A 26,121-nucleotide genomic window follows, 5' to 3' on the forward strand; every position below is an offset into this window, starting at 1 on the left:
TCGAAGCGTTACGAGTACATTCGACCATAGTGGACTCAGTCAGACCAATAATGTTATTTTCAATCTATTAATGTGAATGATGATGATAAGTATGTCTACTAAATGTCATATTATAACAAACATATACACTTTATTTTATGCCATTTATAATTTTTACTCTAATTTGTTATATTGAATGTAGAAAATAATAAAACTATCGGGAATTCCGGACGTACATTTTTTTATAAACACATTTTTTACACATAAACACAATTTAAAATGGGCTCTATCGATCGATTAAAGAGTAAATGTGGAAACGACGTAACCTTATCAATAAATACCGATAATTTAGATTACACCCAATATAATAGTGTGTGGCAAATAAATTATCACTAAGCGTGTACAGTCAGTTTTCATTTGTGAAACTACACAGTTCGAACTCCGCGTTTTCTGAGAACACCGGGGCTCATGGCTTATGCTTAATTCGTAAATAATTCATTTATAAATTAATAGTTAATTTAGGTGGTGTCGTTGTTGAACTGTAATCTAAACATGGGTGTTGGAAGTGAAAAAGTTGATGAGCAGAAAAAGAAAAAACAATTGCCTACGATGAAAGAGCCTCCCGGAGCGTTTTCTCGTTCGTTATTCTGTTGGATGTTTCCATTGTTTTATAGAGGGAACTACAGGGATTTAGAAGAAGAAGACTTAGTTCCGCCTAAAAATCAATACAATTCGAAACTAGTCGGAGATCAGCTAGAAAGGTATGTGCGAATTATACATTTAAATGTAGGCAAAACCCTCAAATTAAATTTTTACAATCGAGTGAACATCAATAATCAATGTTTAATATTGGAGTTAGAAAATTCAAATTAGTTTTAATAATGTAATGATTTTTTTTTATTCCAAGCACTAGTCATTATAAAGTACGGTAAAGATCCAAAAATGTATTTTTAGCGATACAATTTTAATTTTATAAACAATATGTTTTTTTATATTTATATCAACGCCATACTGCTTGTAACTATACTGAGACCTTAAAACTCATATCTCAAGGTGGGTGGCGGCATTTACGTTGTAGATGTCTAAGGGCTCCGGTAACCACTTAACATCAGGTGGGCTGTGAGCTCGTCCACCCATCTACGCAATAAAAAAAATCTCAAATGTTTCGTTTATATTATTATAATAGGCGATATGGTTTAATACAATTACAATAAATTCGTTTCAAATGATTGCAGCATTAACATATTTTTATATTGCGTCATTGGCAGTCGGCCGTTTGTACAAGTGATGTCTGCCATGAGATTTATGAACTAAAATTTCTATATTTTTACATTTCTTTATTTTTTCTAAAAAGATCATTAATGACAATGAAATGTTACCTCCCAATAAATCCGTTAAATGTTTTTTTCTGGATTAAATAAAGTAAGGCCAAATACAAAGAAATAAAATTTATGTCAAGTCGTTAAGTAAAGAAAATACAATTCTGTAATGTATTTACGAATGTAGTTATACAACACGTTCACGATATTATCATTACAGTTTTAATAGTACAATGTTTTTGTTTGTAAAGCGAAGAATTCTTTTTTTACGAAACATTAATTTAAATGTTAATTTGCATGAAAATTGCTTATTGTTGAGGACTGATGTCGTCGACTAGCATACGACCTTCAGTGTTCGATGCCAATAGACATCTCGATGTGGTAAGGAACGGGGCTCGATTTTATTACAACAAATTCTATTCCTTACCCTTTGAACAGAAATATATTACAGATTTGTATCAAAAATAAATCCGCAGGTAATGAGCATCGGTACAAAAATTAGACTATCAATTTATGTTATCTATTTATGCTTTATCGTATTCTATATGTTACAGGGCATGGTTATTGGAGGAGCATAATGCACGGGCAGCCGGTAGAGACCCATCGCTTATTAAAGTATTGTTCAAAACATTCGGATGGTCTTTTTTGCCTGGCGGTATTATGCAATTCGGTTTTGCGATTTTACGGTAACCCTTAGTGTATAATAATAATAGTAATAATAACATATATTTAAGAACCAAGTTGCCACGTCCGTACGGATCTATCAGATCTAATAACTCTTCCATTAGACGCCTTCAGCCAGAACAATAGCAGCAGGCTTAGGGACTCTGGTAGCCCTACCCGTCGAATTCGGCAAAGAGATCGACGTGCAACCTTTCTCAAACGTCAGCCCGTTGAGTTTTTCACCGGATCTTCTCAGGGGGTTGCAGTTCCAATCCGGTGGTAGGTTCATTCATGAAGCAGCTGCCCTTTAGTTGTTAGGTCACTTCCGGAAGCGATCGGGCAGCTATTACCAAATCCCTCCTCTCCTGGCAGGTCCTTCGCTTGCCCACCGGTTCTGGTGAAACTGGAAAGGCCTCCAAGCCGCCAGATATCCTTCCTTCATAAAACAAAATCCAGTCATATGTTTTTTATCCTTGTTGTAGAGCAGTTAAAGCTTTTATTGCTAACCAAATACAATAAGGTAAAGTGGAATGACAGTCCTACGCTTTGCAATTTTATCTTTATGCTTCTTTGACAAAATCAGCCTGAAAATGATTTATCTTCATGCATGCATGCATGCATATATAAATGTATGTATTTAAATGTATTTGTTGGTTATCCACTTCTATGTGGAACACATACGTTGATCCATTGAAATTTTGTTCACGATGGTACAAGGTTCTTACTTAGTAACATCACGGTCTTTAGGAATATGTGGCGTACGTTTATTTTAACTAAAACAGTATACTTTTAGCGATAGATAAAAATGTTTAGTCACTGTAAGCAATGGAAAAACTTCAATTGGTTTTTTTTTTTCCTACCTAAGCTGTAGGCCATATCAGCGTAACCTTAACTAGTAGATGAGCTCACAGGGCTCTAAAAATCCGGCGGAATCTACCGCCGGATCGGAAACGTAACCCACTGAGAAGATCCGGCGAGAAACTCTGTGGGCTGTGTCTGTGGGTTAATTTACTTGACGAGCCCTTCGTCGCAAGCGACGGATTCGATAATAACGATGACGACTGTTTACCATTCGGTCCGCAGGACCGGCTTCTATACAATTTTTTTTATGATTGAAGAATTACTGGTGGCCCGTCGGCCTTTCCAGTTTCACCAGGACAGGTGGACGAGCAAAGGCTCAGCCAGGAGGGGTGGAATTTGCTAACAGCTACCCGAGCGCCTCCTAAGGAGACCTAACAACTCAAGAGCAACTGCTTCGCGAATGAATCTACTACCGAATCGGAATCGCGACTCGCTGAGAAGATCGGGCGAGAAACTCAGCGAGCTGATTCATGGGTTAGGTTGCACGGCGAACTCTTTGTCGAGTTCGACGAGTACGGTTACCGGGGTCCCTAAGCCTGCTCCTAGTGTTAGAGCTGAAGGCGTCTAATGAAAAGGTTATTGGATTAGGTGGATCCGTAAGGACGTGTCTATGGCGTCGGCGGTGACTTGCTCCTGCGTGATCAGGATTCGGGGAGTAGTCAGCGGCGGCAGCTATCTATACTACGATACTTCTGAATACTCAATAAATACATATTAATTAATTTATTATTCACAGTATTATAACACCGCTGTTATTTGGAGAGCTGCTCACGTATTGGACAGTGGATCCGCCTATTACGCAAATGGAAGCGGTATACTACGCACTCAGTATGATAATCATTAATTGGATTGCAGCCTATCTGAACCACCACGGCAATTTATTTTGCTCCCAATTCGGAATGAAACTTAGAATTGCTACAAGCTCTTTGATGTTCAGGAAGGTAGTGTTCTAGTGTCACTTTTTGATGCATTTTATGTTAACGTATCGCGTGTGCATTCCCATCTTTCTGCAAATTATTCAGTATTTCGCTTGAAGGACGTTTTTTTTATTTTAGTTTATTTATTTTATTATTAATTACAACGGCTGGCCCACCTTTCAAACCGAAACGCATTGCTGCTTCACGGCAGAAATAGGCAGGGTGATGGTATCTACCCGCGCGGACTCTTAAGAAGTCCTACCACCAGTAAAGACGGTACAGTCAATATACAATAAATATGAAACTTCGACCTCAGGGTTCAAGGCGAGCAAAAATTTTGCTTCCTTGTAGCCATATAGTATCAGGTGGGCCGTTTACCCACTTGGGACTATTTATTTGGAGCAACAGAAAATAAAAAATACCATAACATATTTAGCGTTAACAGTATTTATTTCCTAAAGTTAAAAAGAATCGTAATTGTTTTTTTAAAATTGTCAGATATGAAGATACACACACAGGTAACATAATATGGGGATAATAATAAAAAATATGTGTAAAAACAAAATTAGAAGGCTCAAAGTAAAGCAAAAAGCAGTTAAAGGACATGCGAGAACGTGTTTCTTGGTCTTTTATCTCCATTTCTTGGAGCTTATATTACAGCCGTATCTATTTCTCGTTAATGACTGCTAGAATTATTTTTTCTAATGTAATAATGATTAAGTATGAATCAAAATATCACCATTGATTTCTGAAAGAACACCAAAAAAACAGTTTTATGTTTATGAATTTTTATTTACTTAGTTCATACATAGGCGTTGGTAATCTTAACCTTAGATGTTTGGAATATTAAATATTCAAAATTTTTTAAAAGGTATCGTTTTTATACCGAATATTTATTTACTTTTTCAGAGCTACCAATATTTGTTCAGTGACAACGAATTGAATGAACCAAATAAATATCTGTAAGATACCCGTGTTTGAATAACGGGTATCTTTATCAAAGCTGCATTTTAGTAAACTTGTTCCCGGCGAAGTCAACAACGTTGATATATTACACAAAATTTTCAAATTATCTTTTAACCAATTAAACCTCGCATTTATTGTTTCTGACGTTCCGAATACTTTACAGTTTTAACGGACGTCTGATGCTCGAGATTAAACCATAAAATTAATTTTAGTTGTATCCAAGACTCGCCTAAGCCGAATAAATAACGATGTGATCGAATTTCTCATTTAAGGTAATGCGCATGAACAATGGTGCTTTAGGAGACACGACGGCCGGGAAAGTAGTCAATATACTTTCAAACGACCTGCAAAGATACGACAATGCCTTCATATTCTTGCATTTCGTTTGGATCATACCCATACAGTTGGTTGCTGTCTGCTATCTGGGCTACCTTCAAGCTGGTGTTGCAGCTCTCATTGGCTTAGCTTCCCTTGTTGTCATAGCACTCCCTATTCAAGGTAATATCTATATTATAATATCATAAAGAGGAAAGATTTGTTTGTTTGTTTGTTTGTATTGAATATGCTCCGAAACTACTGAACCGATTGGAAAAATGTTTTCACTGTTTGGAAGCTAAACTATTCCCGAGTGACATAGGCTATAATATTTTTTGAAAAAAAAAATCGGGATCCTTATCAAAACTCCAATAATGTAACCCAAGGTGTAAAAAAATTACCTAAAATATTCTTTTCATCGCGTGCTCTGCGAAAACTATTGATGATAGAATAAAATAATGTACTACGGCTTTGTAGAACACATTATTATTTACAAAAAGTGACGCGACAGCATATGTCTGACTTTTATAGTTGTGTCGCAATAAGTGTTCTTTTATTTAAAAAAATAAAACAACGTCAAATATCGTTGAAAATTTTGTTAAGGCCCGGGCGGAGCCGGAGCGGGCCGCTAGTTTAACAATATATTTATTTTTGTATGTCCTTGTTTGGAACGGTCTATCACGTTCATGAATGAATTCTAATTCGTTTTATCTAAAATTAAGATGTCTCGCAGGTGTGCTCGGAAACATTGTTGGAAAAGTTCGCGCCCGGAACGCTGTAAAAACCGATGAGAGGATCAAATTAATGAGCGAAGTCATTAGCGGCATTCAGGTTTGTAAGCGTATTTATACTACATACCAATCATGATGTTTAAGTATTTTTTATGGCATGACCAGACTCCATATTATACGAGTAAGTGTGGAAATCTAAACGTGTAGAGAGAGAGAGAGAGAGAATACACTTTATTGCACACTAAAACACAATTTACATTCAAACACAGTCAAAAAGCATTTGTACAATAGGCGGTCTTATCGGTAAAAGCGATCTCTTCTAGACAACCGTTTAATTTAGAGAAATTCTGGAAAATATAAATATACGTGCATTGCATTATTGAAACGAGTATGAGTAAGAAGCAATTAATTGAAGTCGTCGTGGCCTAAAGGATAAGACGTCCGGTGCATTCGCGTTGAGCGATGCACCGGTGTTCGAATCCCAGGCGGGTACCAATTTTTCTAATGAAATACGCACTCAACAAATGTTCACGATTGACTTGCTCGGTGAAGGAATAACATCGTGTAATAAAAATCAAACCCGCAAATTTTTAATTTGCGTAATTACTGATTTGCGTAGGACGACTTGTGAGTCCGCGCGGGTAGGTACCACCACCCTGCCTATTTCTGCCGTGAAGCAGTAATGCGTTTCGGTTTGAAGGGCGGGGCAGCCGTTGTAACTATACTGAGACCTTAGAAATAATATCTCAAGGTTGGTGGCGCACTTATGTTGTAGATGTCTATGGGCTCCAGTAACCACTTACCACCAGGTGGGCTGTGATATCGTCCACCCATCTAAGCAATAAAAAATAAATAAATAAAATGTATAATGACATACATCACCTCAAATGTAACCACAAAATACTAACAACATATTAAAAAAATGATTATGAAAAGAGGGCGTTAGATTAGATAAAATCTTGCCTCTGCAATTACCTCCGGCTTAATATCTGTACAAAGTTTCAGTAGAATATGAGAAAAATTACTACCAAACATGACGTAGTGCACAAGGTGAAGTGGACGATTAAAATATGGGCTTATGACAGCAGCCCCGTGTGAGACGAATTAAACAGAATATTGTTTTGCTTTCTGCTTGCTTATACGAGTATATTTGTAGATGCGTTCTTATTATTGCTTAACAAAGCCGTTTAAGATAACGTGATAAGATTGTGAAATTTAATTTTTTGTTGTGACGTGCTCAATCTGTTCCAATTACTGACCGTCGTTGTATTTAGCATGTGGATAACACCAGACATCCATGCGTTTATGAATGAGACACAAGACACAAAAAATTATTCGAATTACACTTAATCAAACATGTAAACGTTTTAAAACATTTTTTTTTTTTAAAATAATAGTATATATTGGGACAATAAACTAAACAGATCTCTCTATTTCTCTGCACCTTGAAACTATGTAGGCGAGCACATTTTTGTATAACACAGATTTATATCTGTATGTTTTACCAACGTTTTCAATGATATATTATCGTGGATTTATTAATTGATGAACATATTATGTATGTCATCTTAATTGAGACTATAGCCGTACACACAATAAACCGTTGTTTTATTTATTTAGGCCAATGAAATTTTTAATAATGTCCCTGAAAAATAATGCATTGCTTTTGTTTAGGTGATCAAAATGTACGCATGGGAAGTACCGTTCCAAAAATCGGTGGCTGAGAAACGTAGCGACGAGCTAAAAGAAGTCCGTACAGCGACTATACTGAGAACCATATTCCTTGGCTTCATGATATTCACAGAGAGAGCTGCGCTTTTCATAACAATACTTACTTATATATTATTGGGTAATGCATTAAGTGCCACTGTGGTAAGTTCTTTGAATCTACTGTAACTACGCCCTATACTAATAAAATCGTGAACTCTTTCTAGATTTATTTGAGTATTATCTACACAATGTTGTATGTAACAGCAACTATGTGGTTTTCTGAGTTATTTTACAGTATATACTATATATACAGATGCTACATTTATTGTTTGCTAAGTTGAAATTGATCCCCAAGGAAAATTTATTAGCACTCGCAAACAGCTGTATTCAAAATCGGACCAATTTAAAAAAGGAATTCTTATGCCTACCTAAGTTGTATTTATTTAATAAGACGTAATTTCTTGTGCTCACAATTATCGAAAATGTATTTTAGTTATTGATCGATTACAACCAACCGTAGCTATTATTTTAGATTTTATATTAATTACACGATGGTAAAAATAGTAACTATTTTTAGATTTATCCCTTACAACAATTCATGAACGCTGCACAACTCAATATCACATTGATTCTACCTCTCATTCTGACTTTCACTGCCGAATTAATGGTGTCTCTTCGACGAGTTCAGGAGTTTCTCGTCGCAGGTAAATACCTAAATGTCATTAAGAAAGTTCGCCGTAGGTGTAATTCATTATTAATTTTAAAATCAGAATACCTAAAACCGCTGTAAAACCCTTTCATAGAGCACACTTCTAACCGGGCACCTTCTATCCGGGCGGGTACCAATTATTCTAATGAAATACGTAGTCAACAAATGTTCACGATTGACTACCACGGTGAAGGTAAAACATCGTGTAATAAAAATCATACCCGCAAAAATATAATTTGTTTAATTACTGGTGGTAGGACCTCTTGTGAGTCCGCACGGTTAGGTACCACCACCCCGTCTATTTCTGCCGTGAAGCAGTAATGCGTTTCGGTTTGAAGGGTGGGGCAGCAGCAGCTGTTGTAACTATACTTGAGACCTTAAAACTTATATCTCAAGGTGGGTGGCGCATTTACGTTGTAGATGTCTATGAGCTCCATTAACCACTTAACACTAGGTTGGCTGTGATATCGTTCACCCATCTAAGCAATAAAAAAAAAAAAAAAACAACCTAGCACTTTTTTCTCTAAAACTATACTAGTTTTAGTTCAATGAAACTCTAGGTAATCGAAAAGATAGTTTAAAAACACAAAATTCAACTCAAAGAGCAACATTTATTGCGGCGTGTTCATAAAAACGCGATAAAAACGTTTATTTCCACATTTCTTATGTAACGTAACCTAGTTATCAAACACGGAAGAAATTTCGTGTTATTAGTTATGTTATTATGTATTTGCGACAAAATTGTTGATTATGTTATAGTTGTAGATAGATAGAAGCCCTCAGTGATCATTTGGCATTGGAGAGCAATGAGATTGCGCCTCTCTCTTTAGGACACGAGGTTGAGGTCTGAATTTTATTTTATAACGGCTGTTCTATCATTCAAACCAGAGGCATGATTGCTTCGATTCATAGAGGATATAGGCTTACTGGGGGTAGGTCCTCTTGTGAGTCTGTACGGATAGGCACCACCACTCCGCCTATTTCAGCTGTGAAGCAATATGGTTTGAAGGGTAACGCAGCCACTGTAATAATAATTTAAGACTGAGATTTCAAGTTCAAACCTCAAGGTGAGTGGCAAAATTTACGTTGTTGATGCCTATGGCCTACGGTAAGCACTTAACAGCCTCCTGATCGCGAGTACGTCCACGCATATAAGCAATAAAAAAGGCTGCAGGATGGTATCTGCTCGTGCGGAGTCAAAATACACTTTGCAAATAAAAAAGTGATTAGATTGACAAAGCTAACTTCTATACTGTTATTCAAATAAGTCCAATTTAATTACTCGCTTAGCATTTTTTTACTGTCATTGTAAGCACACGGTAATAATAAGTAGCCAATGACGCTTGTAAACAGCCCTTTCGCTGCCTACCGTCTAAATTTAATTAACGTATTAATTACCATTGTAAATACTGTATGTAGACATTGCTGTTCCACGTGTGTTGTAATGTTTTTTTAAGAGATTTTATGACCTGGTAACTAAGACCTTTAAGTAATTTTTTTTCATTCATTTCTTCATTTATTTTAATCTATATTCTTATATGTATAAAAAATGATAATATGAAGTGAAATAAAATGAAATGAAATGAACATGATTAATTTGAGACATTAATCAACTGGGATGAAATTAAATGAACTGAGATGAGATGATATGGGATGAAATATTCTCAGTAAAATGGTGGTCATTTACTGAGATTTTTTCAGTGGACTTTTTGGAGGATCCCGAGAAGTTATGTCCAGTGGTTTTGTTTCATTTTCCCACATTTGTGCACTTTCACAGATATTAAACAGTTAATAAACCACCGTTATTATACATTTTAACCTGAAGAAACACTGAATAAACAAAATAAAACAAATCACACAACTTCACCCCTCGCGTTCCCGCCAAAATGTAATGTTGTAATTATAATATACCGCCCAAATGGTTTATCAGCCTACGATATTTTGCAGAGGATCGGCCAGATTTAGTGAAGCGAGATTCATTGGCGCCTGTTGGTTCGAACATATTCCGTAATGTAACTGGAAGTTTCCGTAAATCTGAGCCAACTGTTAGACCCCTATCGTACAGCCAGAAAACCGAAATATTACCTATCGACCTCAACTCTAGCAACAGTGAGTATATTGAATCTATATCTCTCTACATCAATCGAGTGGTACACTCTGGTGGTAGTGTCATTTTACGGAAAGGTGATAAAGGTAGAAAATATAGAACGGTAGTAGGACAAGGAACAATGCCAAGTGTAGCACATCTTATCTTTAATTTTTTTGAACATTTTCATTGAATAAATGCATATTTTTTTCAGATCTGGTAAAACGTAACAATTCAAAACTCTTAAGACGCATGTCTCATCTGGACGACACGGCCGTGGTATTACACGATGTCTCAGCTAGCTGGACAGGCGACCCAAATTTCTTAGCTATCAAGAATATCTCAATGAAACTCCGCAAAGGGAAACTATGCGTTATCATTGGCGCCGTCGGGTCTGGGAAGGTATTCAGACTATTTCAATCACGGCCTCGTTCTGTAGAATGCTTAAATAAACGTTTTATTGCCTCGTATCGTTGAAATTGGTGTTTAATAAAAAACAAATGCTTATATGAATAGAGTCTATAGATATCAACAACGTAAATGCCGCCACCTATATTGAAATAATATATCTAATTTTAAGTTTAAGTTTTACAGTACAATGGAAGCGTCAGAAATAGGCAGGGTGGTGGTACCTGCCCGTGCAGGCTCACAAGACCCCCTACCACCAGTAAAACATTTCAAAACGTTTCCAAGTTTCATCATTGTAAAGAATAGTGTTGATTGATTAGGTATACTATATTCATTTGAGCATTATAATGCACATACTTTATTTGAAATACGTAGATCAATTTTTATGCTACGTAAGTGGCTAAAGAATAACATGCCCAGTGTTGTCACATCGAGAGATGCAATTGTGCTCATTACCATAGTAGTGTGCACTTGCATTATAATGATATACATCTAACTATTTAGTTTTATTTATTAAAAAATATTACACACATACAATGTTATCAAAAAAGTCAGGACATGTGTTCATAAATTAAAATAGCAATTTTTTTAATAACGGAATGTCCTGATAGCCAATGCTGCTTGTGTTTTTCAGTCTTCAATTCTGCAACTGCTCCTAAAGGAATTGCCTCCGGCCACTGGCACAGTTTCAATCTATGGAAAGGTTTCGTACGCCAGCCAAGAGGCGTGGCTTTTCCCTAGTACCGTCCGGGAAAACATACTTTTCGGTTTACCCTTTGAGCCGGAAAAATATAAGATGGTGAGTCAATATTTTCTTATTTGCATTCCATTTTGCTAGCTTTATTAAATGCGGATAGAGTACAAACATATTTGTGGCTTGTTTTCTTCAGAAGCTAGTACTGGCGAATTAATGCCTACCGATATTAAATGCTGAACTGAAACATAGATGAAGTCATGATTCACAATGAAACAAATCTTCATATGTTTATAAATCAAGAAATTTAATTTCGTTTTGTAGGTTTGCAAAGCATGTGCATTGGAAAAGGACTTTAAACAATTCCCATACGGAGACCAGACGTTGGTGGGAGAGAGAGGGGTGTCACTATCGGGAGGACAGCGGGCCAGAATCAATTTAGCTCGTTCTGTCTACAGAGAGGTAAATTGATTTCATGTTTGTTGCAGAAAAACCAATCCAATTTTAATAAAAGCGAAACTGTGTTACGTTATCATTTTTATAAGCTTGATAAATATCTGATCTTGAAAATTAGAATATTGGAAAAAAAATCTCTTAGATCTTATTCAATCCTGGACAGTATTGTGAATACATTTAAGGGAATATGTGGTCATCCATATTCCCTTAATAGGTCATCATCATCAGTTTCTCTTATTTGATTAAAATTAATAATTCATTTCTAATTCAGTCTATAGACACATTTTAAAACAATTTCGTTCCAAGGAAAACTCGAAGTTTTTTCAACGAATTCCTCATTAAAATACGCGGCTCCAGTAAGCAATAGCGAACTGTTTTATCGTAGGAAATATTTTATAATGTCGCACAAAGGCACGTAAGGCAAGCCACGACGCTCAAGTTCCTTGAATGAATCTAGTTCTATATTTAGACGATAGCTTAAGTTGTTTGCATTCCATAGATTATAGTTATATGTCGTTTAAATTTTCATTCCTTTATATAAAGTATATCATCTAAATAGTAATCGCTTTTTTATCTTTGTCAGTAGCGTAGAATTTAGGCTGAGAATACTTACAACCACCTTTCGAAAAATAAACTCCCTCGCTAATTTCGATGAGTCTTCAAAAGAAACCCTATTTTTAGCTAGTCTCTCCTTCCCGATGTATAGCTGAAAGCAAGCGAGAGCTCCCGTTTGCGTTTCATTCATATTATCGTATTCGATTTGATTGTTTAAGAAATTGCTATTATTATTGTGTATCTAGGCCGACATCTACTTACTGGACGACCCGCTATCTGCGGTTGACGCGAATGTGGGGAGACAGCTTTTTGAAGGCTGCATAAATGGATACCTTCGACAACGCACGAGGATACTTGTCACACATCAGATACACTTCCTCAAAGCTGCCGACTACATTGTCGTCATGAACGAGGTTTGGAAATACATAAAAATTTTAACTATCATTGTATTTTTTTCTGGCTGTAAACATGAATGGGCAGAGACTAATAGACAGCCCACTTCTGCCGCGATGCAGCACAGTTAAATTAAGTGCATCGGTGCGACATCAATGAGTTCCAATAACGAATTATCACCGGATGGAACGAGACCTTATTCACGCCTAGATGGGTGCTAAAGAAACACCAAAGAAAAGTAAAACGAATTTGAAATTCATTTAAATGCTTAATGTCGTTTTTGATTTAATTAGTAAGATTATAGGAATAATAGTTTAAATTGCTATTGCATTTCATTTTAATATAAAAGAATCGACGCGTAGACTTGAAGTTCTCTGAAGAAAATCGGTTTGAAATTTATTTTGAACCTTTAGGGCCGCATCGAGAACATGGGAACATTCGATGAGCTCACCGCCGCAGGCAAGGCATTCTCCTTGATGTTATCTTCGCTACAAGAAAACAAAGAAAAAGACACGGAAAGTTTGGGATCACGGGTGAGTATAATAACGAGATATTCCTTTGCTTTGTTTACTTGAATACACTCGGTAAATACACGCGGGATGTGTAAATATGAAACATGTGCGTTGTTACAATTATTATGCAATTAGTTTTGAATTGTACGTTATCGTCTGTGCATTTATGTAATATTATTCTTGTGATTAAATTATGGTTAACTCGAATGATATATAATTTAGATCAAAATATTTAAACCAGCGGTCGGGGAACTTTTTTAATTATTACCCCAAAATATTTTTGTGTAAGTTGATATTACCCCATGGAGAAGAACAAAAAAAAAAACGAAATCGCTTCTTTTTAGCATATTTCATATTATAGCCCCATGATAATTTGAAATCACAACGATTCTAAAGAAGTTTCACTTCAGTATATATTTTTTACTCACAAAAGTTTAATTTTACCCCATTTGGGGTAATTTACCTCGGTTCCCCGACCGCTGATTTTAAAAAGACTAATCTACATAAATTAAAAAGATTGTTTCTTTATTTGCCCTCTATGCGTGCGTAGATAATATAATTATTCTATTGTAACTTAGAACACTTGTTGTTGAAGAGGTAAGGTTTTTGTTATAGTAAAACCAACGACTCTCGTGGTAGGTGATTAGATTTTACTGGTGGTAGAACGTCGCGTGAGTCCGCGCGGGGGGGTACCACCACCCTGTCTAATTCTGCCGTGAAGCAGTAACGTGTTTCGGTTTTAAGGATTGTAGATCTCTATGGGCTACAGTAATCACTTAACACCAGGTAGGCTGTGAGCTCGTCCACCCAATTAAGCAATATAAAAAAAAACATGATAGCCAAAATGATTATGCCATTATAAATACAGTAGTTTTGAAATTTGTCAAGTATTCAACACGCAGGTACCGGTATTATTAACACTTATATAGTATTAATATCCAGAGTATTAATATTCATATTAATACTCTATTTAATAGTATTAGTATTATTATGTTTTTAAGTACAATTACGCAAATAGAACATTAAAAAATTATATACTCTCGAAAGTGGGACTTTAGCGTCTAATAAAATAAAAGTGACATCATAAAACTTGAAGATAGCCATTTAATCGCGAGAGATTTTCCTCTATACTATAACTAATGTTCAGATTTCAAAGAAACCTTATACGTACTTCGTGTCGGCGCTATAATGGCAGACTTAGTTTTTGTTATCCGATAAATTCCATCATAAAATGATTACAACAATAAATTGACATGAACTTTAGAATTGTTTGTCGAATATTTCTTACGAAGCATGTCCTGCGGTTTCGATCGCGTTTAGCTGTTTGTAACTTAGAAAAACTTAGAAATAATTTACCTCGCTATTTTTTTTGTTGTAGTTGATTTTCATCATGTAATTTATCATGATAAACATATCTGAACCCTCGTAAATTACCTATGTTGGTAATTTCATTTCATTTTCATTTAATTCTGTTCGGCTAGTTACCCCGTCCATTGAAATGTAAAAATTACCAAATTTTTACTGATGGTAGGACCTCTTGTGAGTCCGCGCGGGTAGGTACCACCACCCTGCCTATTTCTACCGTGAAGCAGTAATGCGTTTCGGTTTGAACTGTGGGGCAGCCGTTGTAACTATAATTGAGACCTTAGAACTTATATCTCAAGGTGGGTGGCGCATTAAGTCGTAGATGTCTATGGGCTCCAGTAACCACTTAACACCAGGTGGGCTGTGAGCTCGTCCACCGATATAAGCAATAAATTTTTTTAAAAATGTAATTACGTTTTCTTTTTAATCCTAATGGATTTGCCAGGAGGGAGTTATCCTTTGTCACAATCTCAGTTAGATTAGAAAACAACTTTACCGCTCTCCAGATGTCATTACGGATATTATTATCGATTATATCGAAATACGGTTATTAGATGTTCACTAGTACTTAAATTGGAGTTCAGTTCTGAGGCAGCTAGTTTAAGATAGTATAACGTATTAAATAGCCATTTTAAAATTTACTTGTGGCGCTATTAAGACGATCATCGTTGATTGTTTTTTTAGGGCAAAGAAGAAAAAGAAAATCCGGTTTTATTTAAAAATCAATTGTCTATAAATGAGACTGATGATTTAGAGCAATTCGAAGCTCAGAAGATGGCCGACGAAGAGCGCCAGTCCGGTAATCTAAAGTGGTCAGTGATCGCGGCATACTTCCGAGCCGGAGGAAACATCTGTTTTTTGTTGTTCACCTTTTTGCTGATCATCCTAACAGCGGCTTCCTCGGCTGGCGCTGACTACTGGATCAGTTACTGGTAAACATTATTATAAGTATCTAGTTTGAGTCGATTATTCTTTAAGCTTGGATTATCTCATGTTTTAAAGTCGTCGTGGCCTAACGGATAAGACGTCTGGCGCATTCGAGTCGAGCGATGCACCGGTGTTCGAATCTCAGGCGGGTACCAATTTTTCTAATGAAATACGTACTCAAAAAATGTTCACGATTTACTTCCACGGTAAAGGAATAACATCGTGTAATAAAAATGAAACCCGCAAAATTATAATTTGCGTAATTACTGGCGGTAGGACCTCTTGTGAGTCCGCGTGGGTGGGTACCACCACTCTGCCTAATTTCTGCCGTGAAGCAGTAATGCGTTTCGGTTTGAAGGGTGGGGCAGCCGTTGTACCTTTACTTGAGACCTTAGAACTTATATCTCAAGATGGGTGGCGCATTTACGTTGTGGATGTCTATGGGCTCCAGTAACCACTTAACACCAGGTGGGCTGTGAGCCACCCATCTAAGCAATAAAAAAAAATAAAAAAAAGTACTTGCTAGATACTATTTTTTCAATGACTTATCTAATTACTACTTTAAAATTCACAGTTTAATTTTTTAGTATTCAGCAACTACATTGATATATAATAAATGTATATACTCGTAATATTTTTTAGGACGAATGCAATGGCAGCGTATGACGAGGAGTTAGCAGGTGCTGAAGTGGGTAAGTACTAAAAACTATCTAGTTTCTAAGTATATAAAATCACAATAAAATACAAAAAAAATTTTTTTTAACCCTTTTTAAGTTTCAATGTATGAAAAATTTCAGGATAAAAGCTCAGAATAAGCTTTAGTGTTAATATGTATTATGTTAATATGAATTTTTTTTAACGCCGCACGTTTAATTGTTTATAAATAATGTGTGCCCAAAAGTATCCAATTCTCAGAAACTGTTCAATAGTGATCTTGTTAAATTTCTTTAAAGTTCTTTAATTTTATAATTATAATTATAGAGCTTAACAACGATTGTTACTGAAAAGATTTTGTACTTAATTATCAATAACAGGTGGTTTCCAAGCAGGTACTTTATTTATCTTACACGTCGGAACTATGAAACTAGTACAATTGATAAGTAAAATTAGGTATTTTATGGATAAAACATAAAATAAAACACATTTAGATAAGACACGATATCTAAACGAGGTTAGATTATTAGTATTAAATAACAATGACGATTTTAAGATACGATCAATTTTCATGCGGACCCTACTATTTTTAATTCCTGAATATATTGCGTAAATTAATATTTATTTAATTTCATTTCATTATGTGTTTTGCAGCCCTACTAAGATATGCAATCAAAGTGCAGTGCCGGAAAGCACTTGACCATTATAATGCTACTTTGAAATACTCAAAGTGGAGTGAATCGTAGGCTAAAAGATAAGACAGTTCAAATCGGAGTTCAAGTCACTTTTCTAAACCGTTTCACACCTAAGAAGTGCTCATGAACGATTTTCACGAGTACAAAATAATATCATGTAATAATCTCGGATTTTTTTTAAATTTTAGTTATTATTGGTAGAAAAAGTATCACAGATAGGTGTACTGTCTTATTTCCCCACGAATAGGTACTGTCTTATTTCTACCGCAAATCAGTTCTGCATTTCGATTTGAACGATGGCTAAAACTTAATAGAATAAATACAGTTGAGATTTCGACCTCAGGTTTCGAAGTAGGTGACGGAATTTTTGATACATCATTGATCTCTGGGCCCTAGTAATCATTTAGATTTAGTGCGATAATCATAATAATTACGTTTACAAGAAGTAATTATGCCTACATTAAATCTTAATGTTAGTATTGCAAATTCCATGCTTATCTATATATTAATACGTGAAGCAAAAACGTTGTATCCCTTTTTACGAAAATTGCGCGGACGGAGGAGTATGAAATTTTCCACACTTATAGAGAATATAGAGAAGCAGTGCACAGTGCTGTAATTTTTTGTTTAGATAATGCATAAAATATCTTTTATGCATTATCTAAACAAAAAATTACAGCGCATTAAATCAATAAAGAAAGCATTACACACACTACATACCATGTATTTGACGCACACACGCATGCATACTATTTATTGTCCAACTATTGTTCTTGACGTCTGTTGTCAAATTCAGAATAGATAAAATATTGTTTGTCTTTGTTAATATATTTTATAGTGTAGTCTTGGCGAAATTTGTGATTATAGAAGTATAAAATACAATCACAATAGTGTACAAACTTACAGTTTCAATTAATTATAGTCGAATTTCAACTACTGCGGGACCTTTAGTGTATAACAATTTTATGTAAATGTCATACATAATATGTATATGAACGTTGAGAATACAAATTAATTATCTTCAATATTTGCAGATACAGGCCTAGATGTTCAAGTGGGACTGTTCACGACCGGCCAATATCTCATGATTCACGGAGCCATAGTATTAGTTACGATTTTCATAACCAATATAAGAGTTATTCCTTTCTCGGAGTTGTGCGTCACCGCTTCGAGTAGACTCCACAACAGCATGTTCTCCACAATGATCAAAGGCATCATGAGGTTTTTCGATACGAGCTCTTCAGGTAATTCTGTATTTTTTTTTATTGCTTAGATGTGTGGACGAGCTCACAGCCCACCTAGTGATAAGTGGTTACTGGAGCCCATAGACATCTACAACGTAAATGCGCCACACACCTTGAGATATAGTTCTAAGGTCTCAGTATAGTCACAACGACTGCCCCACCCTTCAAACCGAAACGCATTACTGCTTCACGGCAGAAATAGGCGGGGCGGTGGTACCTACCCGTGCGGACTCACAAGAAGTCCTACTGCCAGTAATTACGCAAATTATAATATTAGCATCTAATATAACAATTGTTTATGAGTGCGTTTTGTGTTTTGCCTCTTGATGTTTCTTTAGTTCTATGACATGTCATTCTTTTCTCATTGAGGTATGAAAAAGTCCTGAGCGGTAGGCAGAGACTCAGCAATGCTGGTAGTATTACTGATGTCCTAAATTTTTTATTGCATAGATGGGTGGACGAGCTCACGGCCTGCCTGGTGTTAGGTGATTACCGGAGCCCATAGACATCTACAACGTAAATACCGTCACCGACCTTGAGATATGAGTTCTCAGGTCTCAGTATAGTTACAACGGCTGCCCCACCCTTCAAACCGAAATGCATTACTGCTTCACGGCAGAAATAGGCAGGGTGGTGGTACCTACTCGTGCGGACTCACAAGAGGTCCTATCACCATTATAGTACCACCATATATAGTTACGAGACATAAACAAGTACGCCCAAATCCCGAGTAGCAACAGATATCTTTCAGATGGTACTTACTGTTCTCAGCCTAAATCTGAACCTGGAGTGCTTTAACAATTACATGAATGAAGCGGTAATATTTTATTATCATTAAGTAAGACGTGTTTTGTTTTTTTAAATTATGTAAATTTTATTCTTAGGGCGTATTCTCAATCGTTTCACTAAGGACATGGGAGCTTTGGACGAGATATTGCCGAGGACTCTGTTGGATGTGCTTCAAATCTACGCCACTCTTGGAGCTATTCTCGTTTTGAACGCAATCGCACTGTATTGGACATTGATTCCTTCTGTTATACTTCTGACTTTGTTCTACTTCTTTGTCAAAGTCTATCTTAAAACCGCACAAAGCATTAAAAGATTGGAGGGAACAAGTGAGTAAAGTATTCGCATTCGAATTTTATTATGGAATAATTCACAAATAATGCTTTATTTTAGAACAAATTTGGTAAGCATAAAAAACGTTATAGTGAGCCAACCTTAACATATAGACATATGCTGTCGGGGACTTTTTTTAGATCTTTCAAAGGGGAACAATTCTGTCATCTTCTGTCAAATTTCAGAGTAATATGAATTTTTTTATTCTACGTCATAACAAAATAAAAACAAAATTCTCGCAAAAAATTTTTAGTTTTTAATTAGCAAATAAAAAATAAGGGTTGGTCGTAGAGGGGTGAAAATTTAGGGTTGTATGTATTTTTGTATGCTTATTATAAAAAAAAAATTGTCTAAAAAATAACAAATAAAATTTAGGGTTGGACCACCCTTAACATTTAGGAGGATGAAAAATAGATGTTGTTCGATTCTCAACCCTGACCGATATGCACGCTAAGATTCACGAAAATCGGTCGAGCCGTTTCGGAGGAGTATGGGAACGAACATTGTGACACGAGAATATTTTTATATATTAGATAGTATAGATTTTGTCATCTCAAATCTATTTCGTTGAACAATAAATAACAAATGCATCACCACCACATTCTCCTTCAGAATTACGTTTCGTATTAAATAAAAACCAGCTGTTTTGTTCTACTTCACACATTTGCGTACTTTCTCAAATATTTCACTCTTAATAATCCGCTATAACATATTATTATCTAATGACATGGGCCCTAAGAAAAACTAATTAGTCAAAATGTAAAAAGAAACCTAAGATTACTGTGCACGTTCCAACCAAAAAGTCGCAACCTATTCTGACTGGTCTCTCAGGAGACAGTGCTTACTCTGTCTAGACACATAGACATACTCACTAAACAGAGAATATTTTGTATTGTAGCAAAAAGCCCAGTGTTTGGCATGGTGACGTCATCGCTAAACGGTATAGCTACAATCAGGTCTTCGGGAGCGGAGGACCGATTAATCAGCAACTTCGATGTACTTCAGGTAGTTTGATTTAAGATACTGATTGGAAACAATAATCGGAATTTTGTAGTAAAACACCGGATTCGTATTGCTCGTTTAATTATATTAATGTATATTAATATTATTCTTCGAGGACTAAAATTAATTATTGATTTTATTGAATTTACTTTTATACTTAAATCTGATATTTGCTACACACATTCTGTCAATGCTATGTGAAAAGCTATAAGGTTACATTGGAAAATTTAATGTGGTGGATAAGTTTTCTTAAATTTTCTAATTTCCCACACATTTTTTTTTTCATATGAACCTACTTCTGACATTAACAAAAACAAAAAAAATATATTTATCCAACTTGTAGACGGCTGTCTGAAGTTATGCGCGTATATAACTAGTCAGGTCATAAGTATTGTCACACAGTAAAAACTTTTTTTCTAGAATGCTGGCCACAAAAAAGTTTATTGAATTCGAATTTCGAATTGTTCATGAAAATAAAAATGTATACTTTTAGAATTTTACTCAATTTTAAATATTGAGTGGACGCTTAAAGAAGACCATGTTGAAGTTATTGCGTTGCATCGTTGCGGTTACGCGCCAATTCAAATTTTTAACATACTGAAAAATTTGAATATAACCAAAAGATTCGTTTATCGTACCATCAAACGATACAATAAAGACTCTAGTGTAGATGACAGGTCAAGAAGTGGTCGCCCTCAGTCTGTTAAGACTCCAGCAGTGATAAAAGCTGTGAAGGCGCGAATTCAAAGAAATCCCAAACGTAAGCAGAAACTGTTGGCCCTTCAGATGGGGTTAAGTAGAACTACGGTGAAAAGGGTGTTAAATGAAGATTTAGGGCTTCGGGCATATCGAAGAAAAATAGGACATTGTTTGAATGCTCGTCTAATGGACCTGAGACTAAAGAGATGCCGCGCTTTGTTGAAGCGGTACGCGGGAAAAAAATATCGGGAAATTCTTTTTTCGGATGAAAAAATTTTTACCGTAGAAGAGAGTTACAACAAACAAAATGATAAGGTGTACGCACACAGTAGTGAAGAAGCGAGCAACCGTATTCCGCGTGTCCAACGAGGTCATTTTCCATCCTCGCTCATGGTATGGTTGGGAGTTTCTTATTGGGGCTTAACCGAGGTACATTTTTGTGAGAAAGGTGAAAAAAACGAATGCAGTTGTGTATCAAAATACAGTCCTGACGAACCTTGTGGAACCTGTTTCTCATACCATGTTCAATAACAGGCACTGGGTATTCCAACAAGATTCGGCGCCAGCTCGTAGAGCGAAGAGCACACAAGACTGGCTGGCGGCGCGTGAAATCGACTTCATCCGGCACGAAGACTGGCCCTCCTCCAGTCCAGATTTGAATCCGTTAGATTACAAGATATGGCAACACTTGGAGGAAAAGGCGTGCTCAAAGCCTCATCCCAATTTGGAGTCACTCAAGACATCCTTGATTAAGGCAGCCGCCGATATTGACATGGACCTCGTTCGTGCTGCGATAGACGACTGGCCGCGCAGATTGAAGGCTTGTATTCAAAATCGCGGAGGTCATTTTGAATAAACTTTAGTGTCATAAGAATCTATGTTTTGTTAAGTTTATTTTGGTATATGAATGGTTACATAATGAATAAACTTGTTTCAATTATTTTACATTAAACATGTGACAGAATTTATGACCTGACAAGGTACGTATATTTATTATTAGAGTTTAATGGAGCGGTTTTTGACAACAAATACATAGTCTATTTGATGTGATAATAGTCTCCTCTATATCACTGCTTTTGCAACATCCGTCCATAAAAGTAGCAGCGGTATTTCCACGTTAATTTTCTCACCTAATTTTATAAACTCCTCAACCTAATACCGTTTAATAAAATTTGTTATTGGATTTGCTGTGAGTGCACAGATTGATACAAAGCTTCAACTTTAAAATTTTAAAATTCTAAGCACTGGTGATGGATATGATGTGATCTCGGCTGCAAAGTGGTATGGCAATCAGTACATCATACGTTCATTAATACATTATCCTATGTACGTCTACGTCGACTATATGACGTCATACTATTATCACAGAATAGTATACAGAATGGAATAGTAGAATACTCTGAATGAAAAGATATTTATTTACATATGATACTGAAAATTTACAACAAAAGAATGTATGTAACCCTCATTTTCAGGACTTACATTCATCCGCCTGGAACGGTTACTTGGGCGGAGGCACCACTTTTGGTTTTTATTTGGACACGATGTGCCTCATATATCTCACTACTGTTATTTTCGTGTTCATCTTTATAGATTTCGGTATGTGTTTCTCTTAATTTGTTTTAAAAATTGATTGACGATTCTGTGATTTCAAGTGGTTAAGTTTCTATCCCACCCCTTAAAGTAGAACGTATTACTGGTTTGCAGCAATAATAAACAGGACGGTAGTACGTTACTGCTCAATCGTGGAAATTGTCCGCAAAATTATCTTCTACTTACCTACTACAAACACAAGAGCGCACAGACCATTCCGTGTCAGTCTAAGCGATCTGCGAGACGCTTTCCGGGAATCGAAGGACGATTCAAAGAGGGGATTAGACATGGAAATTAGATGACTATACTACTGCCGACTAATTATGTCGAAGTAGTATTAGGATACCAAACTAATACCAGAAGATATTCTGGTATTAGTTTTAATTAGCTCCCGGAAAATCTTTCACCTAAGATCCTTTAAAACTTAAAAATATCTTGACCGTTTCAAATGAGGAACAAAATATTTCAGGTAACGTCATTGCCGTGGGAAGTGTCGGTCTGGCAGTAACACAGAGTAACACGCTGACGGCCATGTTGCAACACGGAGCTCGGATGCTGGTAGAGTTCCTCGCCCAGCTTACCAGCGTCGAGAGAGTACTAGAGTATACTAAAATTGAATCAGAGAAGAATCTTTTTGAAGGACGTAAGTATTAGGACGTTTTAATTTCATATTTAACATGCAAAATGTTTGTGTGAACTATGGTTGTCAGCGAGGTGTTTTTCGAGTCGTTAGGGCAACATAATTTTGTATGTTAATGTCCATAACATGCGTTACTACTTACGAGCGCTAGGAAAATTTGTCGGCCTTCGTCAAAGTTTTTTTTTTCCTTTCAGAAAAACCGATGCCCCCAACTTGGCCGGCGCATGGAAGAATTATTATGGACAATGTCAGCTTACAGTATGCTCCCGAAGAAGAAGCAGTGCTGAAAAACCTCAACATCGTTATTGAAAGTGGATGGAAGGTACATAATTACAGAACAATAAGTAGTAATTATAATATTAAGTATTTATTTTACTTCGGCAGCTTTGGATTTTTAAACACTTCGCTACACTCATTCACCATCAATACAATATTATCCGACATTTAATACTATCAAAATACAAGAATTAAATTACGTCAAGGCGCAGAATTTGCAGCCGCGTGACATTTATGTAAATTGAAACAATATTGAGACGTCAGCAGTTTTAGGAAATGTGTCTCCATGATTTCCTTCGTAGAAACGATTTAAAAATAGATTTTTACGGTTGCATTATTTCTACAAGTGAAAATATTGTTTATATATAGAACGTTTTATTAATTGAAATTATTACACCATAATAATCATTAATGGATCTCATCGTAATGTATTTGGTTCTCAAAAATCAAAGAGACCAGTTGTCAAGTAAATTTATGTAAATATTTTTACAATAGCTAGCCTGAGATCTTCGAGTACCGATCAAGAATAGAATCTAAACGCCAAGTTCTATTGTAATGTATAATATACATTTCAAATACCAAAACATTTTCAAACTCTGCAAACTCATATATGAGCAAACGATAAAAATCACCAATTCCTAAGATTTCTTGCGACGTCCAAATAACTACTAATTAATTAACGTGACAGCTTTTACGTTTTTTACGGGGTCTATATATAAATTTAATTCTACAAAAGAATCGAATCAAAGTAATTACAAAATATAATATTGTAATTGTAAATTTAACTTCGTCGCCATCTTTAATTCAAGAAGTATGAGTTGTCAAAGTGATCGAAAAAAAAAATTACAGGTCGGTATAGTCGGCAGGACTGGAGCAGGAAAATCGTCGCTGATATCCGCCTTGTTCAGATTCGCGTATATCGATGGCTCTATAACAATCGACGGGCTCGACACTTCTGTTATATCGAAACAGGTATAGCTTTACTATCCTCTATGAAATTAAAGTACTCGAATATTTCCATTAACGGACTGTTAATGAAATTTACAGGGACTCCGATCAAAAATCTCGATAATTCCGCAAGAACCGGTATTATTCTCTGCGACTATCAGATACAACTTAGATCCGTTCAGCGTGTACAGTGACGACGAGCTTTGGAGGGCGTTAGAACAGGTCAGAAAAGAAACCATAAAATTATATTAATTTTTATTAACTAGAGTAGTTTTTCGGGTAAGAGAAACATTTACGTGGTTTTAGGTGGACATGAAAGCGGCCGTTCCTTCGTTGGATTTCAAAGTGACAGAAGGTGGATCTAACTTCTCCGTGGGCCAAAGACAGCTGATGTGCTTGGCACGAGCCATACTCAGATCCAATAAAATTTTAATTATGGACGAGGCCACAGCCAACGTTGATCCACAGTGAGTTTTGTATCAGCTGACGCGCCAATTGTTGATAGGCTACCGAATATATCTCTAAAATCTTTCTTCAATTTTCAGAACGGATAATTTCATTCAGCAGACTATACGGCGTGCTTTTGCTTCATGTACCGTATTGACTATTGCACATCGCTTGAACACGATCATGGATTCGGACCGAGTTCTGGTAATGAGTACCGGAGAGGTGGCAGAATTCGATCATCCATACATTCTTATGTCCGATCCCAATAGTCACCTTTCTAGTATGGTACGAGAAACGGGCGAGAAGAATAGCTTAAAGTTATTTGAAGTTGCCAAAGATGCGTATTTCCAAAGTAATCTGAAAGAAAACATGATGAGATGATGCTTTTATATAGAAGATCGTTAGTTTTAATTAAATAGCACTTTTAATAGCCTACCGTTATGTCTATGATAGTCGAATCACAACACAATGGGTATCTTAAGTTTAGTTTAGATAGCCTAATTTATTAAGGGCGTTCAGCCTAATATTGAGTTGTAATAAAATAAATGTTTACCAATCACGTTTTATTATTTATGAACTCTATGCAGCCACGACGAAAAATAACAAGCCTACTATCATATTTAACAAAATTTTGATACATACACTTCAAGTATCGTTTTTAAGCATTTTATTTCACCAACACAAGAGACGTCGGCGCGGGTGATGACAACGAAATAATCTGTACGCCAAGAATACTGCTATTATGACAAGCCCGACAATAAACCCATGAATCTTGTGGTCATCGATGAACACTTCCCAGTTATCATTGGTGCATCCGCCTTTACAACAACCCATTTTATTCTTAATAGCACTCTCATTTTTGTAACATTTTTTATGAATCAATTTTTATTTCTTGCTTTTATTTCAACTACATTTTTAATGCAGTATTAATTTCAATGATTATGAACGTGACTGACTGACGTCCAGAAATCATTAACAATAGTTCTGTCATGTAAATTATTTTGTGGTAACAAAGACAATACATTCATACTTTTTAAATAAAATCACCAAAGACTAAAAAAATTGAAAAATCAATGATCCGTATATTAATAAAAAAAAAAATTTAGCGTTTCATGACTTTTTTAGAATGTACTTACTCTATTACAATTTAATATTAAAAAAAAAATCAATATGCGTTTTTTAATGTTAATATTAATGTTAAGCTCTCTTCGGAACAGTCATATCATTGACAACGTCCA

At 35.8% G+C, this 26,121-nt stretch overlaps 1 protein-coding gene across 1 annotated transcript; it reads left to right on the forward strand.

Moving 5' to 3' along the window:
- Nucleotides 1-370: 370 nt before the first annotated feature.
- LOC114249350 (ATP-binding cassette sub-family C member 4) lies at nt 371-25,439 on the forward strand. Its single transcript, XM_028182878.2, has 25 exons — nt 371-740; nt 1,853-1,984; nt 3,559-3,763; nt 4,978-5,203; nt 5,754-5,851; nt 7,426-7,623; nt 8,039-8,165; nt 10,118-10,279; nt 10,471-10,658; nt 11,299-11,463; nt 11,683-11,820; nt 12,615-12,782; nt 13,176-13,295; nt 15,324-15,571; nt 16,209-16,258; nt 17,950-18,159; nt 19,044-19,274; nt 20,177-20,283; nt 22,455-22,578; nt 23,042-23,215; nt 23,407-23,534; nt 24,338-24,460; nt 24,536-24,658; nt 24,743-24,903; nt 24,982-25,439. The coding sequence occupies exons 1-25, from the start codon at nt 532-534 to the stop codon at nt 25,262-25,264; spliced, it is 4,098 nt and encodes a 1,365-aa protein (XP_028038679.2). The 5' UTR covers nt 371-531; the 3' UTR covers nt 25,265-25,439.
- Nucleotides 25,440-26,121: the final 682 nt, after the last annotated feature.

The sequence above is a fragment of the Bombyx mandarina genome, chromosome 15 (genome assembly GCF_030267445.1).
Source record: "Bombyx mandarina strain Sakado chromosome 15, ASM3026744v2".
NCBI classification, from domain to species: domain Eukaryota; kingdom Metazoa; phylum Arthropoda; class Insecta; order Lepidoptera; family Bombycidae; genus Bombyx; species Bombyx mandarina.